The sequence below is a fragment of the Rhinolophus hipposideros genome (assembly GCF_964194185.1).
Source record: "Rhinolophus hipposideros genome assembly, chromosome: 10".
In the NCBI taxonomy this organism is placed as follows: Eukaryota; Metazoa; Chordata; class Mammalia; order Chiroptera; family Rhinolophidae; genus Rhinolophus; species Rhinolophus hipposideros.
In genome coordinates this window covers 34,654,215-34,674,440 of record NC_138056.1, presented here as the reverse complement: position 1 = coordinate 34,674,440, position 20,226 = coordinate 34,654,215, and the positions used below count along the sequence as shown (strand labels likewise).

At 45.2% G+C, this 20,226-nt stretch overlaps 1 protein-coding gene across 3 annotated transcripts; it reads left to right on the top strand.

Annotated features, from left to right (window-relative positions):
* Positions 1 to 8,138: 8,138 nt before the first annotated feature.
* Positions 8,139 to 17,585, top strand: LOC308503115 (L-lactate dehydrogenase A chain; the record flags this gene model as incomplete). 3 transcript variants are annotated; one of them, XM_081062072.1, is made up of 8 exons in its annotated part: positions 8,139 to 8,767; positions 10,872 to 11,021; positions 12,749 to 12,866; positions 13,324 to 13,497; positions 13,953 to 14,126; positions 14,828 to 14,945; positions 16,110 to 16,233; positions 16,862 to 17,585. In XM_081062072.1, the coding sequence occupies 7 exons, from the start codon at positions 10,896 to 10,898 to the stop codon at positions 17,024 to 17,026; spliced, it is 999 nt and encodes a 332-aa protein (XP_080918198.1). In that variant the 3' UTR covers positions 17,027 to 17,585. The 3 variants fall into 3 exon arrangements, with proteins under 3 accessions (XP_080918198.1, XP_080918199.1, XP_080918200.1); XM_081062073.1 differs by having other exon boundaries at positions 8,144 to 8,515; XM_081062074.1 differs by lacking the exon at positions 8,139 to 8,767 and adding an exon at positions 10,582 to 10,644.
* Between the last annotated feature and the right edge of the window lie 2,641 nt (positions 17,586 to 20,226).

Here is a 20,226-nt window from a genome sequence, read left to right as displayed (position 1 = left end):
TCCGCAAACCAATTACAGTCCGAAATACACGAAACAAGCTGTCAGAACAGTGAACACAAACACACACCTCTCCTCAGCTCATTTCCTGAGATAGGAATCTGGTTTATTGAGCAATTCCCTGTGCCAATCATGTTGTTTGCATTCAACCTATGAGGTGGGAACTGTTTTCTTCCTATTTCACAAATGCAGGAGGCACAGAAAGTGATTTGCTGGCAAACATACAGGCAGTAGGAGCAGAGTCAGGGTTGGAACCCAAGTCGCCTGGCTCCCAAACCTGAGGTTCCCACTGAGACCCTCTTCCTGAAGTTTGGTGCAACATAGAGAAATGCAGGGCAGATGAAGCCCTTGCTGTCTGCCCCTCCTTGTCCCTTAGATGTAAAGAGTGTCTCTCCAAGTGGCAGGGACTGGAGGGAGATGTCTGTACTCTGAAAAGCCTGCACAGAAAGATGGAAAGATAAGGCCTCTTCAGAGGGTGTCACTCTGGGCTTTGTGTTCCCCTACGCCCTTCGCCCCTTGGACTTAACAAAATGGCACCGAAACAGGCTGGCAGGAGCTGCCCCAGATGGTCGCTTTGGCCCCAGGTGCGTTCCTGCTGCTCAGATCCCTGAGGGAGCAGCCTCCACACAGGGTGCCCCATGTAAACCTCATTGATTTTCTGCTTTGTTAGGTCGGTGAGAGCCTGCAGCTCTGGCAGAGAGCCCTCTTTAGCAAGGCCTAGCAACATCCTGGAGAATCTACTGAAAGGAACTCTCCCCATTGGCCCTGCTGTGAGAGGCAGTGGCTGCTGCTGCTCTCCAAGCAGGGAGCCTACCTAAATCCCACCTGGATTTCATGAAGCCTGGCTGCAGCACATCTTGTGACTTTACCTCCCTAAGACTCAGTTCCTGTTCCTGTAAAACGGGGATAATGATACTCCCTACTCCATAGCGTATTTGTGAGGGTTAAATTAGGTCACGCATGCAAACGATTCAGTAGGCTTTCTGGGTACATACTAAATATACAGTAAACATGGCAGCGATTATTAATGCAATTCTCATCAATTCTAGACCCACAAAATTTGATCTCCCCACACTGACGAAGAAGCACCCTTCAGCAATCACTAGTAATTCCAAAATAGCTCAAATCTTTGGCAAAGGGAGAGTGGAGATTACAGTGAAGCCCACAGCAGCCTTTAGCAAAAATCTTTTCCTCTCTAATCCACTTTCTTCAGTCTCCAGTGAGGAGCATCTCTTTTCAAATCTCCTACCCCCTACTGCCTCCAAACTTAAGTTGAGCTGTTTTCTCTCCCTCTATTACTAGATTAACAGCCTATGGACCAAAATCTTTTCCCACCTTCCATCCCACAGAGCCTTCCCCAGCCAGGTATTCTGGATTCTACATCACAAAAGCCCAAAGAACAAAATTGAGACAGAACTCCCCCCGGCGACTGGGAAAAGAAGTTGAACGGGAAGAGGAACACCCGGGGCAGCAGGGAAGGCTGTGAACCTTCCTCTGGTCCTTACAATTGACTGTCAGGCTCACCGGCATCCTCTGCTGTCAAGCGCTCTGGGGAGGACAGCGGTGCCCAGAGGCTGAGACAGGAGCGGTAGGGACCAGGCACAGTTCTACTTCGCAGGCTGATTCATTTTTCTCCTCCAAATGGAATCTCTCTGAAGAGACCTTCCCAATTCTTAAGATTGTGGCAGTGAGGTCAGCTCTATCTCTGCTCCTGGGGTGCCCTGCCAGCCCCCCTGCCTCCCTTAGGCGAACCCACAAAGGAGCAGGTCTGTCCACCCAGTCCCTCTGGACTCTTTGACTTCACATCAGTAAACACCCTCACCCCTCTCCCCCAACCCTCTCTGAGAGCCTGCCAGCTCCTCAACTGCCCCAGGGGCCATTTTATGGGGTGGAGGGTGACAAGGAACTGGGATTATTGCACAATCCGTTGCAATCCATTCCCCGTACACTACCACCCACCCCCTTCACCAGGGAGGGCAAAGTCTAAAGCCAACTAGCACACTGAAATTTTCAACTTTTACCCATTGCCCTCGGAGGGGTTTTTTAACATTGGAGCCCCACAACCTAAAGGGAGGGGGCAGCTTTCAAAGAAGGGCCTTCCCAGCCTGCCCCATTTCTGGACCTTCGCAAAGAACTCCTGCTCAGTCTGAAGTCTTGCAGGACAACACAGCCGGCTGCTTCCCAGGCTGTTCCTAAATTCCAGGGATGACAGCCCTCCTGGAGTCTGCAGGCGAGCCCTGCCCAGAGTGCTGGCTCTGGACCATTGGCCACGGCAGGAAGCTGGGCCCCTGGTTACCGTGGAGACGCTGGCACAGCCTGGGCCCATCTGTGGCTGACAGGCAGCCTCCCTTTGGAAAGGAGGCGGAGAAACTTGGTTTCTTGAGAACTAGCTGAGCTTGGTCGGAGAGTGTGTGACATCGTGAGCCTGCCACCGAGGAGGCTGGCGAGGAGGCTGAGGCTGGGAACTGTGTGAGAACAGCACGCCACTGAGCTTTAATGGCTGGGGTATGGCCTCCTGCAGAGTGAGGCCGCCCTGCCAAGCTGCCACCCCCACCCCCAAGCAAGGGCTGTTGGAAGAGGCTCTGATACAGTGGAAAAACCCCACGAGTCAGAGCCAGAAGCGAGAGCCACACCCACGGGAAAGAGCCAGGCCGAGAAGGTGTTTGGTACAGAGGAGAAAGCACTAGACTAAGTGGGAGGTTCCAGTCCTTTAGTCAGTGCCTCTGAAACACGAAGGACATGGAGAGCACTTCCTTTCCCTTCCCTTCCCCGCTGGTTCCCCTTGGGAGAATAACGTTTGCCCTGGGGGCTGGGTTGCGGAGAGGCCCCCTGCCGGGTAAGCAAAGCAGGGGCAGATGTGATGGACAGGTGGTAAGGCTGTGCCCCGAGGCTTTCATCCCTGGTGTGGCTGAAACTGGAGGATGAGCTAAGTTAAAATGTTCTTTGAGCGGACTTACTGCTGCAAGTGTGTTTGTACAAAGGGCAGGACCTGTGCAAGGCTAGTGGAGTGAGCACCAGGGAGGAGGGGAGCAGACTGGCAGGGCCGGAAGCAGCCCCGTGGGCAGGTGAGCTGCCTGGACCTTCACCTGCCCTGGAGGAGGAGGCTGGGGGACATCTACCATATGTGCCCTTTGATATCCAGGGAGCAAAGGGCTAATGGCTTTTCAGGCTGTGAAGCACCTCACCAAAGACGGGCAGAGCGTGCAGGGGAAGGAAAACTAATCTGGGAGTCTGAAATCCACTTGGCTACTTTCCAGCTGTGTGGCCTGAGGCAATTACATTTTTTAAGGTTTGGTAACCTCACCAGTAAAATAGAGGTGAAAATTCCTGCTCTGCTTTCCTCTCCTGGTTGAGGTGAAAATGCCGTGACAGAACAGATCTGAAAGTCACCCTAAGCTACTCACAAATGAAGGACCCGGTGAGCTTTATTACCGGGGAGCCTTCTCCATGCCTGCACTGGCCCCACCACAGCCTGAGATCGCTCCCAAAGGAAAGGTACAGGGACCTTTTCTTTGTTCCTCGTAACAGAATCCCCGGTTCCCCAGTGGAGCCCAAACCCCTCTGGTACCCTAGAAAAATGAGGAGGGGCTGCCTTTTCAGGCCACGATCCTCTGAGCAGGCGTAAATAACAGAGCAGAGAGCCTCCTCCTCCAGCAGAAGCTGCTTTGTGAGGAGAGGCTGTGTACAGCTGTTGAAACAAAACAACAGGGCCCACAAACCACCATTTCTGAGAGGGCGCCCTGCACTGGGCAGTGACACAGCTAAGACCTGCATTCCTCTCCCACACCCCAGCCCCAGGAAGTTACCTATAGACTTCTCTGGCCTTATTCGGTATTATAATTGCTTTGATCCTCTTGGAATTTTTAGGAAATCACCCTTTTCTTAACCACAGGCTTGGAATGTAATTCTTCCTTTGGTAAGGCTTAAAAGTTTAAACCCATCTACACAGGAATCAGAAAAGTGGGTCTCCGTTATCAGTCATCTGCTTTCAAAGCCCCGTGAGACTGTTTTTATTAACAAATTCAACAGCACAGTGCCGTAGGACTTTTGGACCTCGTCCGGAACTAAGCAGGGGACGAGAAAATGCTAGGCATGGATTTCCTGTTGCTCTAGGGGGGCCGAGCGGCGACCTTGACGTGCTGCCTCTGCTTCAGGCGCGGCCCTAATCACTTCCCCAAGTGGCCACTGGGGGCAGCTTTGCCTCTGAGTCTCCTGAGCTGTTGTAAAACTGCAGGTGTGTGTGGAGGTTTGACTCCCTGGATGTCAGGGCCGGAAGCCTGAGACCGCCCTGTTTACAGTCCAGGACGCTGAGGCGCCGCCAAAAATGTCACATACACAGAGGTGTATGACGGAGCTGGAGCAAGAACCCAGGTCCTCACTCTTAGGGCAGTCTCCTCTCACCCGGTGCTCACTCATCTTTGCTCAGCCACGCCTGTCGCTGTCCTTGCTGCCTACGGTGTCAGAGGGGGAGGCTACCGCAGCTTCCCACAGTCCTCCCCCGCTAGACAAGGGGCATTGAACTAGATTAGATACGGGGCACTTTCTGTTCCACTGGGGTTGTCAGGCTTGGAGAGACCTTTGGACTCCTGCAGCACTGATTTTGGGCAGCCTCAGTTTGGAAGCCACTTATATTCTGGTGACAGTCTTTGCCTTGGAACCTCTCAATGTGATGGAAAGCTTGAGACTTAAATCCCTGCCAGGGAAGGATGGAGAGAAAAGGACACAGCTCTTATTTCTTCCCTGGGGTGGGAAGGGGCTGAAAGAATAACCTTAGTCCATTTGGATTGTTATAACAAAATGCCACAGACTGGATGGCTTTTAAACAACAGAAACGCATTCCTCATAGTTCTGGAGGACAGGAGGAGAATGCCTGGGGTAAGGCGTCAGGGTACCGGCAGAGAAGGCCCCCAGGAGAACGTGAGGAGTCAGAGTTGGAGTGGGGTGGAGCCTTCGGCTTCCACTTCCATCGTGTGACAGATGGATGGGGTTGGGGGGATGACATGAAGCAGTGTCCCAGGGGAGGCACCTGCTGCCTTGACAGAGAGAGGAACAACCTCTGCTTTGGCACGTACACAGCAGGCCCTGGCTGGTCAGGGATGGAGACCGATGAGGTCGTCTGCATCCTGGGCCCTGCAACTCAAGAAAGCCATCAGCTTTGCAACCGTTGGAAAGGTGAGAAAGGCAGGCTGTCAGTGAGTGTTCCGAGGGGCTGCGGGCTGTGTAGGACGTGTCAGAGGACTGCACGTTCTGTGCAGATGTGTTTGGAGCTCTATATGTTCTGACCTTTGTGTTGCGTATTATTGAAAAACAAGGTGACCCCCTTTCCACGGCCTCTCAACCATCTGGCTTTCACTCTCTTTCTCCTCATTCCCCCAAAACTTCAGTGACTTCCACTGGCCACCAAACCAAACCAAACAAAACAAAACCTCCAAATTTCTTAGCCTGGCATTTAAAGCTAATGATTCACCAGACACATCTTGAATTCCCTGCTTCAATTCATTTTACTCATGCTGTGTTCTCTGCTTTCTCAACACCAGATCTTCACCAACTGAAGTCTTTTTCTAGGCTGTGCTCAGCTGATACCTCTTCCAGGAAGCCTTCTCTGGTATCGCCAGCCACGTGACCTCTCTCTTTGAATGCTAGAGCAATTTTTTCTACCTCTTTTGTGGCAGTGTTACAGTTTCTCTTGCAGTTTAACTATGGAGGGGGATGCTGTTGAGATTCCCCACTAAATGGCAAGTCTTTGAAGGCTTAGTAATTTGTCCTGTTTGTTTTTGTACTAGCCCTTTATATAACATGCATGTAATTCAAAGTACATTTAGTAAACAAATGACTGTATATGTTGGGGACATGAAGATGAAGGAGAAAGTTTCTGTCCAGTCGGCGCTTACAGCCTAGTGTGAGAAAGAGACGCACAGCAGTAAGAATTAATTTAATATAAAGCCTAAGGAACAGCCAGCCCTTGACCTATGAAGAGGTGGGTTTTGGGTGGGCAGAGATGGTGGCAAGGGGGAGAACATTCAGGCTGAAGGAACTGCTGAGGAGGATGTGCGTGGCGCATTTGGGGAACGTGGTAAATAGCGCTTGGACTGGCATACAGGAAGCATGAAAGAAAACAGGCGATAGATAAGACCAGAGTGGAGCTGTGGGCACTGACCATGGAGGGCCTGGATCCCAAGGAATGTGGATCTTATTCTGGAGACCACTGAATGAGGAGCCACTGAATGCTCTTGAGGAGTAACAAATACTCAGTGAATGGAGGAATGACTCAGCCTTATGTTTTGGGTGGACACCGTCCTTTGGCCAGATCCATTTTAGGAAAATCTGTGTTGGGGGCTGAGCAGCACCCCTTCTCTGAGGACAGACTGTCCCCTGATCAAACCACTTCTTTGTGAGATTTTCTCTTTTAAAGAGCCCCAAAGAACACTTGGGCAGGTTGAGAACTCTGTTCTGCCTTCTGAAAAATGGGTCGGCCTCCTGACCCATTCCACGGGTCCCTCCCTCTGCTCTGGCTTTAGTACAGAAATTCTTCTGTTTGGACTGTATTAGTCAAGGTTCTTCAGAGAAACTCTGTGTGTGTGTGCAATGAGATTTAATATAAAAAATTGGCTCACGAGATCATGGAGGCTGAGAAGTCCCACGCTGTCGTCCACAAGGAGACCCAGGAAAGCAGGTGGTATAAATTCCAGTCCAAGTCCAAAGGCCTGAGAAGCAGGAGCCCGACGGTGAAAGTCCCAGTCTGAGGACAAAGGATGACCAATGTCTCAGCTCAAGCAACAGGCAGATATCCACTGCCTCTCACTGAAAACTGAACTTTCTGAGCCCGGAACTTGAACTTGAGCAGCCTAAATCATTTCTTGACCTTTGCGGAATGGGGGTTAAGGAGTGAGGAAGGGACAATGCCCTACACAGGAAAAAATCATAGGCTTTGCAGTCAAGTCAGCCCTGGGTTAAAAAGTACCAGCTGAAATCACTTTTTAGCTGTATGACTTTGGCAAAATCACTAATCTCTCTGAGCTTTGTGGATAATTACATTTACTCCAAAGAATTAAAAGTGAAGATGAGCATAGGGATTGCCTAGCTTGCTGCTTAACACAGAGTAGGTACTCAGTAAATGGCAATTGTTTTATTCATATTTGCAGAGTTAATAGAGGCTATTGCTTTTTGGAGGGCACAGCCCACACCGGGATCGAACTGGCAACCTTGGTGTTATCATCACCAATCTCTAACCAACTGAGCTAACCGGCCACCCCGAGGCTATTGTTGTGCATGAGAAAAGGGAAGATGTGCTTGGAGTGAGCTGTTGTTAGGTGCCTTAATTTGGGGGGACATCAAACTCCTTGCCTAGATTATCTTCAGAGGTCATCCCAGAGCCCTCCTGGTGAGGGTTCTTACCTGGTGAGGGTCTCCCTGGCCTAACTTCCACTTTCTGAGCTCTGCCCTCCTCCTCCCATCAGCTGTGGTCATATTTGGTAGGCAGGCAAGGGCCCAGCTCTAACTGAATGAAGACATTGTTGCAAAGACTGGGGAACCAGATACTGTTGCAATCTGCCCTGTCCTGAGGGAACTCTGGAGAACCCTGGCTAGCCTCAGCCCTGCCCACTGTGTGTTTGAGGTGACAGCTTAGGTTCCTGGGCCTTCTAGAATGAGAAAACTGTTAGGACAAGCTGGAGAGATGCCCTGCTTTTCTGGAGCGGAGGTTAGAATTTTCCCTTCAAAACCAAGAAACCCACAATTAGGATCTGTTTTGGAGCTAGGTGCTAAGGATGTGCCCCAGGTGCAGGGAGGAGGTAGACTCATCCATGTTGTTGGCTCACTGTCAGGTAGGGGGGCAAGAGCTCAAGCGCACCCAGCACCCCCCGCCCCCATGCAAGAGGGTTTAAAGGACGGACAGACCAGTGAGGTGTAAAAACACAGGAGAGAGGTACCGACTCCTGGGTGTGTGGGGTGGGGAGGTTGGGGGAATACCAGGAGATTGGTAGTTTAAAGAAGAGATGGAGGAGGAAGGCATTCCAGACAACGGAACCAGCATGAGCAAAGACTTGGAGTGAAGGTAAAAATAACATATTTATAAAAACAAAAACAACCCCTCCTCGCGAAAGTTCTCGGGTGTGGCCAGGACACGCGGTGCTGCGCGGGGCGGGGCGGTGAGGAGGGCCGCGCAGACAGGCCGAGGCCTCAGTAGGAGTTGTGGGCTCGGCAGGTTTAGCAGCAGGGAAAAGCAGCGTCAAGGGTTGGACGTCACTCGACTTGAGTAAGAAGGACAGACAGGCTCTGTGCTGGCCATTTTCTTTCTTTCAACAAATGGCTGTCGAATGACTATTATGTGCCAGCTGTTCTGGGCACTGGGAAATAGAGGTGAAGAATCAGAGCAAGGCTTCCCTGCGGGTAACCTGCACATTTTACGCAAGAGGAAACTGATGGTCGGCCTGAATAGCGCTGGTGGCTCTCGCCCGGGCTTTTAAGCTCTGAGGGCAGCGGGCTCTGGGCTGCCCCTCGGGTGTCCTGGAGCTCGGGGGTAGGTCCGCTTGTGGGTCTTCTGGCTGCGCGCGCCGCCTGGGCCTCTCCACGGCCCTGCCCACGGATCCCGCCCCCAGCCCGACCCACACGTGGGATCCCGCACGTCCGCCCAGCTCCCCCCTGACGTCAGCCTCACGGTTCCATTTAAGGCCCCTCCCGCGCGGGGCTCCGAGTACCGGAGCTGCCGCCGCCAAGTCCGGATCCGACGCCGCGCGCCAGCCGCTCACCCGCCGTGCGCTCCCCGGACTAGGTAGGGCTCGGCGCGCTCTCGGCGTGCGCCGCCAGGCGGGCGGGCTGTCCCGGGCCTGTGCTGGCCCGGCGCTGCCCGCCGAGGGGTCCCTGCTCCCTGGGGTGTCGGCGCTGCTTCCGGAGGCATAGTCGGGAGACCCGGGCGGTGGCCCACGCCAACCGTGGGCGCGGAGCGTGCCGCGCTCTGCTTCGGCTCTAAGTGGTCACCGTGGCCTCTGGCCAGGCTGGGGAACCGAGGAGGGGGCCGCACCTAACCTGGGGTCGAAATCCTGAGTGGATGCAGAGGACAAGGAGATGACGGGTGTGAAGGCTGGGACACACCTGTGGGCTGGAACTCGGCCTGAGGTGCAGAACTCGACATCCGGTTCCCCGAACCCATAGAACCGAAAAAGCCTCGGCAGCCTGGGCAGGTTCCTGGAAGCCGGAAAGCCGCTGAGCACCGCCCTCCCGGGGCGCATTTTAACCTTGGGTTTTTCGAGAGGCGGGCTCCATAGGAGAGGCCGCTGCCGGCAGATTACAGGGTGCTCTTTGCGCTAATTACTTTTATTAAGCAGCTCCTGGTGTATCTACCGGGCGCTATGCTAAGATGCATGCAAAAATGAAGCCCTCTCGTATCTCAGACGGTCTGATGAGAGTAGGATCATCCGGTACAGTCTCCTCCTTTTGATAAATGGGGGAACCTAAAGCTGGGAGAGGGTTAGGGCACTTCTAAGGTCACAGCGAGTGGGTGGCAGAGTTGGGGAGGAGGCCCTCTTTCTGCAGGGCTCCTGCCCTACCCGTGTCTCCACATTGGAGGGAGCGCTGGGACGCAGGGCTTAGGTGTTGCTGAAGCCACGAGGTCTCTGCAGGAAGAACTCCCTTCCCTCGGCGAGGCTTCCAAAACCTTACAAGGCTGTCTAGAAATAGCAGTGATTTGTAAGGAGAGACCTGAGTCCAGCTTGGTGCCTCTGGGCTGCCTGCCTGGAAGTCCTGTCGGATATTTTTGCCCTTTGGGACGATGTCAAGACTAGATCCAGTGAATGCAGTGCAGGGTTGCCTGAGGCCTCTTTCCTGGCTCTGGAAATCGAGGGTTCCACCAAGTATCTATTAACGGTAGCGTTCCAGGCCTCGGGCCTCCGCAGCAATTTCTGCACTTCCTGTACTGACAAAATTTCCTCATACCGGGCCTCATGCCTTTGAAACAAGGATCACAGCAGAAGTCATCAGGCTCCTCCCTCTCGGTTGGTTAACAGTCTGGTATTGCAAATTAAAGTCTGGCTCTGGCCGCGCGCCAGGCCAGAGGCTGCCAGCCGGGCTTCACGTGGTTCACATCTGCCTCGGAGCACAAGCACGTTAGGTCTAAAGTCTGACTCGAGTTGGCTCCCTCTGACCCTCAGGCCGGATAGTTCCTGATCATTTCCGCTCCTGGGAGGGACCAGTGCCCATCTCGCGGAAGCCTAAGGTCTCTAGACCACTCCTGGTCTCTCTCGGGGATCTGAAATGCGCATGCGCGCAACTTTCACTGGATGGGGAGGGGGCAGCTGCTAATCTTCCGGGTCTGGGCGGGGTGTACAACCCGAGGCTTCCTGGGGACTGAGCAGTTGGTCTGATCTCCGCCCCTTCGGGGGTTGGGGGAAATGAGTGAGCGCGCATGAGCAGAGCTCACCGCCTGCCCCACTGCGGCTGGGTTTGGCGGGGAGGCGGTTAATTGCACTTTCTGCACGTAACTCGCGTCCTTACTTGAGGCACTTGGCAGGAGCCGGATGACTGGAGTAGACGGCTCACAGTGATCTTGTTTGAGAAAAGGCTGGCCCTGCTTTGGATTAATAAAGCAAGATGAGTGAGCCCTCAGGAGGCTATACTTACACCCAAACGTCAGTATTATTTTTCCATGCCAAGGTGAGGTCCATCACACCAATATCCTAGCTAGACCAGACCCTGTCATTAGACTTTTCAACTCTCCTTTGGCTATCTTTAGGTTTTTATCCCTCCCCGTTAGTCATCCCTTCTGATTTTTAATGGCAGGTACCCCAAAAGGAAGTGAAATAAGCTTTTGAAGAACAGCTTTTGGTTAATAAGTGTTGATTTAAAGAAGATGCAATGACTACATGTTTTTCCTCATATAGATTCCTTTTGGTTCTAAATTCAATATGGCAACTCTCAAGGATCAGCTGATTGTGAATCTTCTTAAGGAAGAACAAAGCCCCCAGAATAAGATTACAGTCGTTGGGGTTGGTGCTGTTGGCATGGCCTGTGCCATCAGTATCTTAATGAAGGTAAGTTGGAGCCCATCATCACTCTGGAAGCCAAGGATAACTTGATCCCACCCATCCTTCCTCTCCCTCCCCAGTACTTGCATTATCACATTGTGTATACAAATATTGAGGTTCATGTACTCATTTAAAGAACTTTATGTGAAGCAGATGTTTGAAATATGCTATATCAAAATGGAATCAGAACTAAAAAAAAATCCCAAAGGTTATTAGGCTGGCAACCCAGTTCCTTAAATTCACTGTGCTGTATTAACATGCATGAGTTGCCTACAAATGAGAGTCCATGCCTTAAAACAAGCTAACATTATTTTAAGTGATTTTTGAATTGAAATACTCCTGATACAATTGTTATGATAAACTGAAAATCATACTGAATGTGGGAAATCTAAAGTCTTCCTCCCATGTAAATTCTGTTGCCTCCCTCCCTCCTTGGATAGCAATTTTGGTACTACTGTGTTTCCCCGAAAATAAGACCTAACCGGACAATGCATCTTTTGGAGCAAAAATTAATGAGACCCAGTCTTATTTTACTATAATATAAGATCTGGTATAATATGATATACTATACTATAATATAATATAGTATAATACCCGGTCTTATTCCACTATACTTCCACTTATGTAGTATAAGACCGGTTCTTATATTAATTTTTGCTCCAAAAGACACATTAGAGCTGATTGTCCAGCTAGGTCTTATATTTGGGGTAGTACAGTAATAATGGAGCTAAAGTTCAATTAGAAAAAGAGGACTTGTGAATGAACAAAGAACGCTTTTACAGTAGTTAAGCCTGGTTTATATAAAAAAGAAATTGAGGCAGCTTACAATATTAAAATATTTTAAGTTTTGATTTTGAGTTCCTAATAAAAGAGTGAAATAATGAATTCTGGGTTATGAACAGAAAAAAATTAAAGTGAGAAGACTGGAAGCAGAAATGAGCTATGCAGAAGTTGCAGAAAAACACAGGTTGCTGTATATGTTCTCTTAGGAGAGGCCACAAAGTATAACAACTCTTATTCCTTCCCCCACTGAATCAGAAATTGATGCCATGTGTTTTTCCCATACCACCTGTGGTCTTCTGTGATGCCCTCTAATTGAGGTATCGGTAAGAGTAACTGCCAGACCACTCATGCTGTAGATAATTTGGGAGTAGATCTGCACGTCAGCTAGTATAACCTCTTTGGTTATGACAGCCCACGTTCCATTTGTATTAAAACTGTTACTGGTGCTCCTGAGGTGAGATACATTTAGGAACTTTTATAGGTTCAACTGAAGGGATATATATATTTTTTTACCAGTATTTTAAAGTGCACAAATCTTTATGTAAAATGGTTAGAGTTGGTTAATCTATGGAAAACTAGGAAATGATCCAGAAGATCACTTTTTAATTCCAAGTTTTAACGCTGGTGAATATCCCTACTTAATGAATAATAATCTAAAATCAATATGTAAAACTACATTTGAAAAAGTAACTCAATATATTTTACGTAATGGGACATTATTCTAACCATTGCCAATCCTTTGTTCTGTTTCCACATAATGGAGGTGGGGCTCTTGCAGAGGTTGCTTCAGTGAGGAGAGAGGGTCAGTGTTTCTTCCTATGTAGGGTCATCTATGAGGCAGCTTTTAAATGGGGTCTTGCTCCTGTGCCAGAAATATGGAAGTTTTGCGTGCCCTGCTAAAAATTTGGAAGAAGCAGTTTTGATTTATCTGAAAATTTTATGTCTTTTAGGACTTGGCAGATGAGCTTGCTCTTGTTGATGTCATGGAAGACAAATTGAAGGGAGAGATGATGGATCTCCAACATGGCAGCCTTTTCCTTAGAACACCAAAGATTGTCTCTGGCAAAGGTTGATTTCAGCAAGTTTATATTTTGCCCATGCTAGACTTAATTCTTTATCGGGTTCAAAATCCTAGCCCTTCAAAGATTCTTTTTTTTTTTTTTTTTTTTTCCAGTTTTTTTTTTTTTTTAATTAATTTTATTGGGGTGACAATTGTTAGTAAATTTACATAGATTTCAGGTGTACAATTCTGTATTACATCGTCTATAAATCCCATTGTGTGTTCACCACCCAGAGTCAGTTCTCCTTCCATCACCATATATTTGATCCCAAAGATTCTTTTTTATATATACAGGATAAGAGTGCCTTTGAACAGTTTTGTATTGGTACCTATTGATATCAAAGTTTCCATTTCTGGTAAATGGTTTTAAATGGATGTCTATTTTGTCCATGAACAAATTTTTGCTGGCTAGGTAGTGGAGCTCTCTTAAAGGCCTTAACCTGATTATTGTTTCCCTTTGTCTAGATTACAATGTGACTGCAAACTCCAAGCTGGTGATTATCACAGCTGGGGCACGTCAACAAGAGGGAGAAAGCCGTCTTAATTTGGTCCAGCGTAATGTGAACATCTTTAAATTCATCATTCCTAATGTTGTCAAATACAGCCCCAACTGCAAATTGCTTATTGTTTCCAATCCAGGTAAGATTTTTCCTTGCATAAAAATAGATGAGCTCGAGGAAAACTAATAGTATATATTATATTCCATATTCACATATTTCTCATTTTTCATTTTCCTCCTGAGAGTGGATTTGTGTTTTCGTAATACTTAAGTTTAAAACATTAAAGGAGATACAGTGCCTCTGAATGTAGTTGGAACTTTAAAATTAGCTATTTGTGCGAGAAGATCTCGGATAAGGGAAAAGTGTATGGATAATGTGTTATTCTCTTAATTGATGTACAGTTTCTTTTCATTAAACTACACTTCTTGAATACTTAATGTTTTGCTATATTATACGTAGTATAGAGGTTTAAAATTATTAACGAAAACATTGGTCATGATCATTATTAAGATCCGTATAGAGGGATATATCTGGAGTAGCTGATCATTACCTAACGATTCACCTAGTATCTTTGCTTGAATGTTTTCTTCATAGTGGATATCTTGACCTATGTGGCTTGGAAGATTAGCGGCTTTCCCAAAAACCGTGTTATTGGAAGTGGTTGCAATCTGGATTCAGCCCGGTTCCGTTATCTCATGGGGGAAAGGCTGGGAGTTCACCCATCAAGCTGTCATGGGTGGGTCCTTGGGGAGCATGGAGACTCGAGTGGTAAGCAGAGCTCATTTTCTCTTTTTGTTTTCAAAAAGATTGTGTAAAAAATTGACAGGAGTTTTATTAAATCAGAGCCTAAGTCAGGTAGATATCTATTCATCAGGATTCAATGGTTTCCAGAAATCTTATTTTTGGTATAGTTATATGATAAGAATTGTTAAGGTTTTCGCCATCTTGTATGATATTTATATGGCATACCGGATAAGGAATGAATTTTTGTTTTACTTCTTATCATGGACATATTAAATAAGATAATAGTTCTTAGGGTGACCTCAGTCATTTAATATCATAGCTGTTTAAATTTGACTTGCAATGTTTGGCCCTGAAAAGTTCAGCCAAGTCAAATGGAGTTTATGAAAACATTCTATCATCATCACAGTTGAAAGGTGTTATAATTTGTGCAGAGTTCTCAGTTCTGTATCCCAAGAAAATTTCCCTTATGATCTCATACTATCTTTTTATTTCAAATATATACGGATTAAGCATCCCAATAGGTTAGAAAAACATTTTGGAATATAGCGAAAATGCTTTAGATAATCGAAACAAATGAAAATATAAAAGTACGGGCATTGGTCGTCTAGAGCATCTACCAAAAGTGGGCAATCCTCCCCAGATAAGAGAGTTAGAAAAATGGGTAAGAATTACTAGTGTGTTGGCTGGTGTGTGGAAATAAATGTATTCTGTACTATTTCTTTTAGTGCCTGTATGGAGTGGAGTGAATGTTGCTGGTGTCTCCCTGAAGTCTCTGCACCCTAATTTAGGCACTGATGCAGATAAGGAACAGTGGAAAGAAGTTCACAAACAGGTGGTTGACAGGTAATGTCTCATAATTTGACAACATGGAAGGTTAAAATTTATTGCTTTCGTTTAAAAGTTTAAAAGTATAATAGCATCTGCATTTGAGTACTTCTTTAGAGAGAAACCTTATTTTCTAAAGCTTTGTGAAAGATCATACTAGAAACAGTGGTAGATATTAAAAAGTACAGACCTTTTTTAATGCTGTCGTCTATCTTTTGCCATAATCCTCAGTTTAGAGCTTGTATGGTAAACTGTAAGATAAAACAAGTTAGATTAGAATAAGTCTACCCTATTTGAGATTCAGTCTTTGCTTCAACAGCATATATGATTGATTCATTTAGGAAAAATAAAATTTAAATTCGAGTTCCTAGTCTTTATGAATAGAAACACAGCTAGCTTCTTGTTTATTCCAGTGATTATAAAGTTTTAGGCAATGTCTAGATTCATAATGGTACTAAAAATGTAAATACTTGTTAACTGCTAGAAATTGTTGAAATAAAGAAGCTTTCAACTTTTGGTGGCATTATTTACTTATAATAAATCATGTAGTCATGTGTGGACCTCCGGTCCAAAGCGTTGAATAATGAATCTAGGGTCTAGGCAAGGCCCTTTTACTTGTATTTGTTTAATTAAATAAAATGTGTGAACTCAACACCCAACCCAAGAAACACTGACAGTAGTTGTTAACTACCTGTATTGTTTGTTGGGTCAAAATTACTAGTTTGTTGGTGCTTGAAAATGAGTGAATTCTGTGTCCCTCCCACATACTCCTCCACCCCCCAACACACACACTTGAGATAATCCTGCGTCAGGCATGCTATGTGTAACCTTTACTTTTTAAGTTCAATATTACATTTTGAAGAATCATGTCTTGTTGCATGTCACTGTAGTTGTTTTGATAGCTAATGTAGTATTCCACTGTATGAGTATACTGTAGTTTATTCTTTCTTCTGTTGGAGAGCACTGGGCTTGTTGCCAGATTTTTGCTATGACTGATAATATTGTTGTGAACATTCCTATACATCACGTCGTGGTATACGTGGCAAGGACTATGCTTAATGTGTATAATGCAACTTTGTGGCATTGTTTACTATATAGCTTATGTTTAGTGAAGGCTTTGTTTTTCTTTGTTTCTCTCATCCTACTTTTTCCTGCCCTTCCCTGTCCTTCCTTTCCCTGTAGTGCTTATGAGGTGATCAAACTGAAAGGCTACACGTCCTGGGCCATTGGACTATCCGTGGCAGATTTGGCAGAAAGTATGATGAAGAATCTTAGGCGAGTGCATCCAATTTCCACCATGATTAAGGTAGGTCTATGTAGTGATATGTTGTACTTGAATGCCGTTATTCCTGTTTTTTTAAAGGTGAAAGATTTACACGATCTGGAGAGAAACCAGAGTACTGTTTCCTGTTTTTCAAAAAAGAATTTTTTCAGAGAAAGCAATTAGAGAATGTAAATCCTCAATCGTTGATTTAAGAAATAACTTAATATACCTGCAGCTTTCTTTTATGAAAAGACATGGTTGAGTTTTAGGATTTATGTCCATTAGCACTATGTTCAGCACACAGATATTTGATAGTTTATTGACTAAAAAAAAAAACTATCCAAGTATATTGAGATGGGTGGAAGACTAGAAAAGAAACAGATTTTGTTGCTTTGAGAAAAATGGAAATCACATTCAAATTAGAGTTACCGAAGTGTTATACAATAAAAATTGGAAAATACTGTGGATAATGGCAATAGTTTGGTTGGAAATCTTGGCTGCTATTTGAATGATTTTATTTATGATGTTCATTATATCTTAACTGAAAATCTTGAAAAGAATTCCTACTTATCCAGCTGTATTAAAAAAGCTTCATAATGGTATAGAATGAAAGTTTTGGAAGACCCCAGAACGCATAGACAAAACAAAATATTTTTCTTTTCATCTTCAGGGTCTCTATGGAATAAAAGATGACGTCTTCCTTAGTGTTCCTTGCATCTTGGGACAGAATGGAATCTCAGATGTTGTGAAGGTGACTCTGACACCTGAGGAAGAGGGCCGTTTGAAGAAGAGTGCAGATACACTTTGGGGGATCCAAAAAGAGCTGCAGTTTTAAAGTCTTCTAATGTCGTGCCACTTCACTGTCTAGGGTACAACAGGATTTTAGTTGGAGGTTGCGCATATTGTCCTTTTAACATGATTTGTACTAAAGCAGTAATATTGTTAAGACAGCCTAGGAAAAACATCAATTTCCTAAAGTTAGCAATAGGAATGGTTCATAAAACCGTGTGGCTATGTCCTGATGCTGGATGGTATGTATCTTGTCCTAAACTGGTTAGTGTGGAATAGTTCCACCCCCTCAGAGGCACCACCACTGCCAGTGTTGCACACAATGCTACAGTTGCCCTTCAAACTAGATGTGTGTTTACTGTGTGTTGTATAACTCGGGTTCCTTTACCCTGTGTGCCTAATCCAACTTTTTTTCCTCCAGTCCCACAGCTGGAGATCCAATGTATAAATCCAAAATTGCATGTTCTAAAGGATCTTATTTTATGTACTATATGTGTCAGCATATACTGGAGACTAATGTAAAATGCAAAGTCTACATATTAATAATGCAGCCAAGTATCCAAGTGTCATACCAACAAAAACACCAAATAAACCTTGAACAGTGACTACTCTGTTATTTTATTCTTTTAAGATATAAAGTCATTTATTCATTAATGGGAACCTTTAGGTTATTCTTGGACAAACTAGCAATGATTTTTTTAAGGGGTACTGTTTACTTATGATTAGACTTTGGTTTAACATGAGTTAATATATTAAGGGTATGACTAGACTGGCTAGGTTGTTTTGGTACCATTTCCTTTATAATTGTTTTAATACACTAAGCCCCCAGGTATTTTATGAGATAACTTTATAGTAGTGCTAATCATAATTGGTACCCTACAATTCGTGTATGTAACATTCTATACACAAATATAAAAAATATTTGCCAACCTAACATAAGTAGTGGTACTTGACCGCTATAAGGGACACAGATTTTTAAGAACTTCTACTCTCCGGAGGCCACTAACACTGGTATAGTAGTCCCCCCCTTATCTTTGAGGGAAATGTTCCAAGTTCCCCCAGTGGATGCCTGTAACATCAGATAGTACCAAACCCTATATGTGCTGTTTTTTCCCATACATGCATACCTAAGATAAAGTTTATAAGTTAGGTACAGGAAGAGATTAATAATAGAACAATTATAACCCTAATACAAGTTATGTGAATGTGGCATTAGTAAGTAAACTAAGGGTTACTTGAACACAAACACTGCGATATTGTAGCCGTTGATCTGATAACAGATGGCTACTAAGTGACGTGCAGGTAGTATATACTACCACGTGCATAAGCTGGACAAAGGAATGATTCATGGCCCAGGTAGGATGGAGCAGGATGGCGCAAGATTTCATCTTATTCAATAGTGTTCAATTTAAAAGTTGTGAATCATTTATTCCTGGAATTTTCCATTTAATATTTTCAGACTGCAGGGTAACTGAAACCGTGGAAAGTGAAACTGGATAAGGGGAGCTGCTATACTTAATAAATTTAAACGAAATAGTCCTAGTGTCTGTCTACTCAAAAATTTTCTGCATATTTCTATAACTATGATCCTTATCCTGGCCTAAAAACCGTACTTCTTGAGGTTAACTATAGAACAACTCTGTTGTCATAATTTTTTTTTTTTTAGTGTGTCTCAAATGTAAAAGGACAAGACTGACCTACATAGTCTTGACAGATAAAAGATTTGCTTCCCTATAGGCTTAAAAAAAAAAAAAAACAGCCTTAAGATACAATTTACATACCATAAAATTGATTCTTATTAAAGTGTTCAATCCTGTGGATTCACATAGTTGTGCACTATCACCACTATCTAAGGACTTTTAAGTCACCCAATAAAGAAATGTGTACTTAGTCTTTTGTAAGTTGAGGCACCTTCAGCCTTTTTTACAAAATGTATTTACATTTATTAATTGCATATTACTTGATACAACAAGTCAACACCAAAATGACTGAAAAATAATGCTTAAGAGAAAGATTTATTAAACTAATCTTTCATAAATGTTCAGATTTAATCTTGCTTCCTTGCTTTCTGGCACAATATGCATTCCAGGTTTATCTTATATCTTCCCCCACACAAGGAATAGGCCAACTCTGCAAGGAGCCCTGAGTCTTGAATGGAATCTGATCTCATTTTAGTCTTAGTATCTTGGGAAGTGGATTAAGCCTCATGTCACACAAGTTGCCAATTAGTGGGGGAAGCAAATGGGATGTTTAGAACATGGTCTACCTTCCATACATAATAGATGGAAAGGCCTATGTCTACATATTAATATGTATAGATACATAGATTTTCTTTTTCCACTAAAGCCTATGATGAGAAAATACTAAAACTATCAGGACTTCAAAGCTATGTTCTTTCAAATTCTACACTTTGGTAGATGTTGGAATATACAAAGCAAATCTTAACTCTCCTGTATTTACATTGCTGCAATAAAGTGAAATGGTAAGTTAGCTTGGTTTGCAGTCACCCAGAGAACCCACTCATGTGGAGCATATGTCAAGTGCCTGCCAATGTCCCTGTGCCTTGGGCAGGTATGAAGAGCCTCTTAGAGCAGGAGTTTGGTAACTACCAAGATGATACCTCCTGCCACCAGGGGCATGAGCAGCTGTAGAGCTTGAATTTGGAGGCCATCCAGGTAGCACTGCCCCTGTCTTGGCCCTGTGGGAAAGGAGGTACAAAGGCAGGGAGCTGTGGCAGGAAGCACACAAGTAAGTAGTAGTGCAGGCAACAGCGGCTGTCACTCCTGACTACCAGGAACCTCTTGCTCGGGGCTGGTAGTAGGTTGTGAAAATGCCGTTAAGGGAAACAGGAAATTTGTTAGTGAGGTGGTGGTAGTTGACACATTGGTCAAGGAAAGCTAGAGGAAGTGACATTTATGCTCAAACTGAAAAGGAGGAATTGACTTCGAGAAGCGTTGGGGAAGAACCTTCCAGTTATAGGGAAGAGCAAAAAGTCCCAAGCCAAGAAAAAGCTGTCAAAAGCTGAGAGAGAGGTGAGAGTGTTTTCAGATGAAGTTAGAGGGCTAGAAAGCGGTCAAATGTTCAACGTCTTCTAGGTTGTAAAAAACTGGTTATTTTAAGTTTAATGGAAAGCTGCTGAAGGGCTTTAAGCAGGGTTATTGCACGATCTGAACTACATTAAAAACAAACCAATTACAGACTGATACAGAAAATGAATTACCTTTTAGATTTTGAAAAGGATTCAAA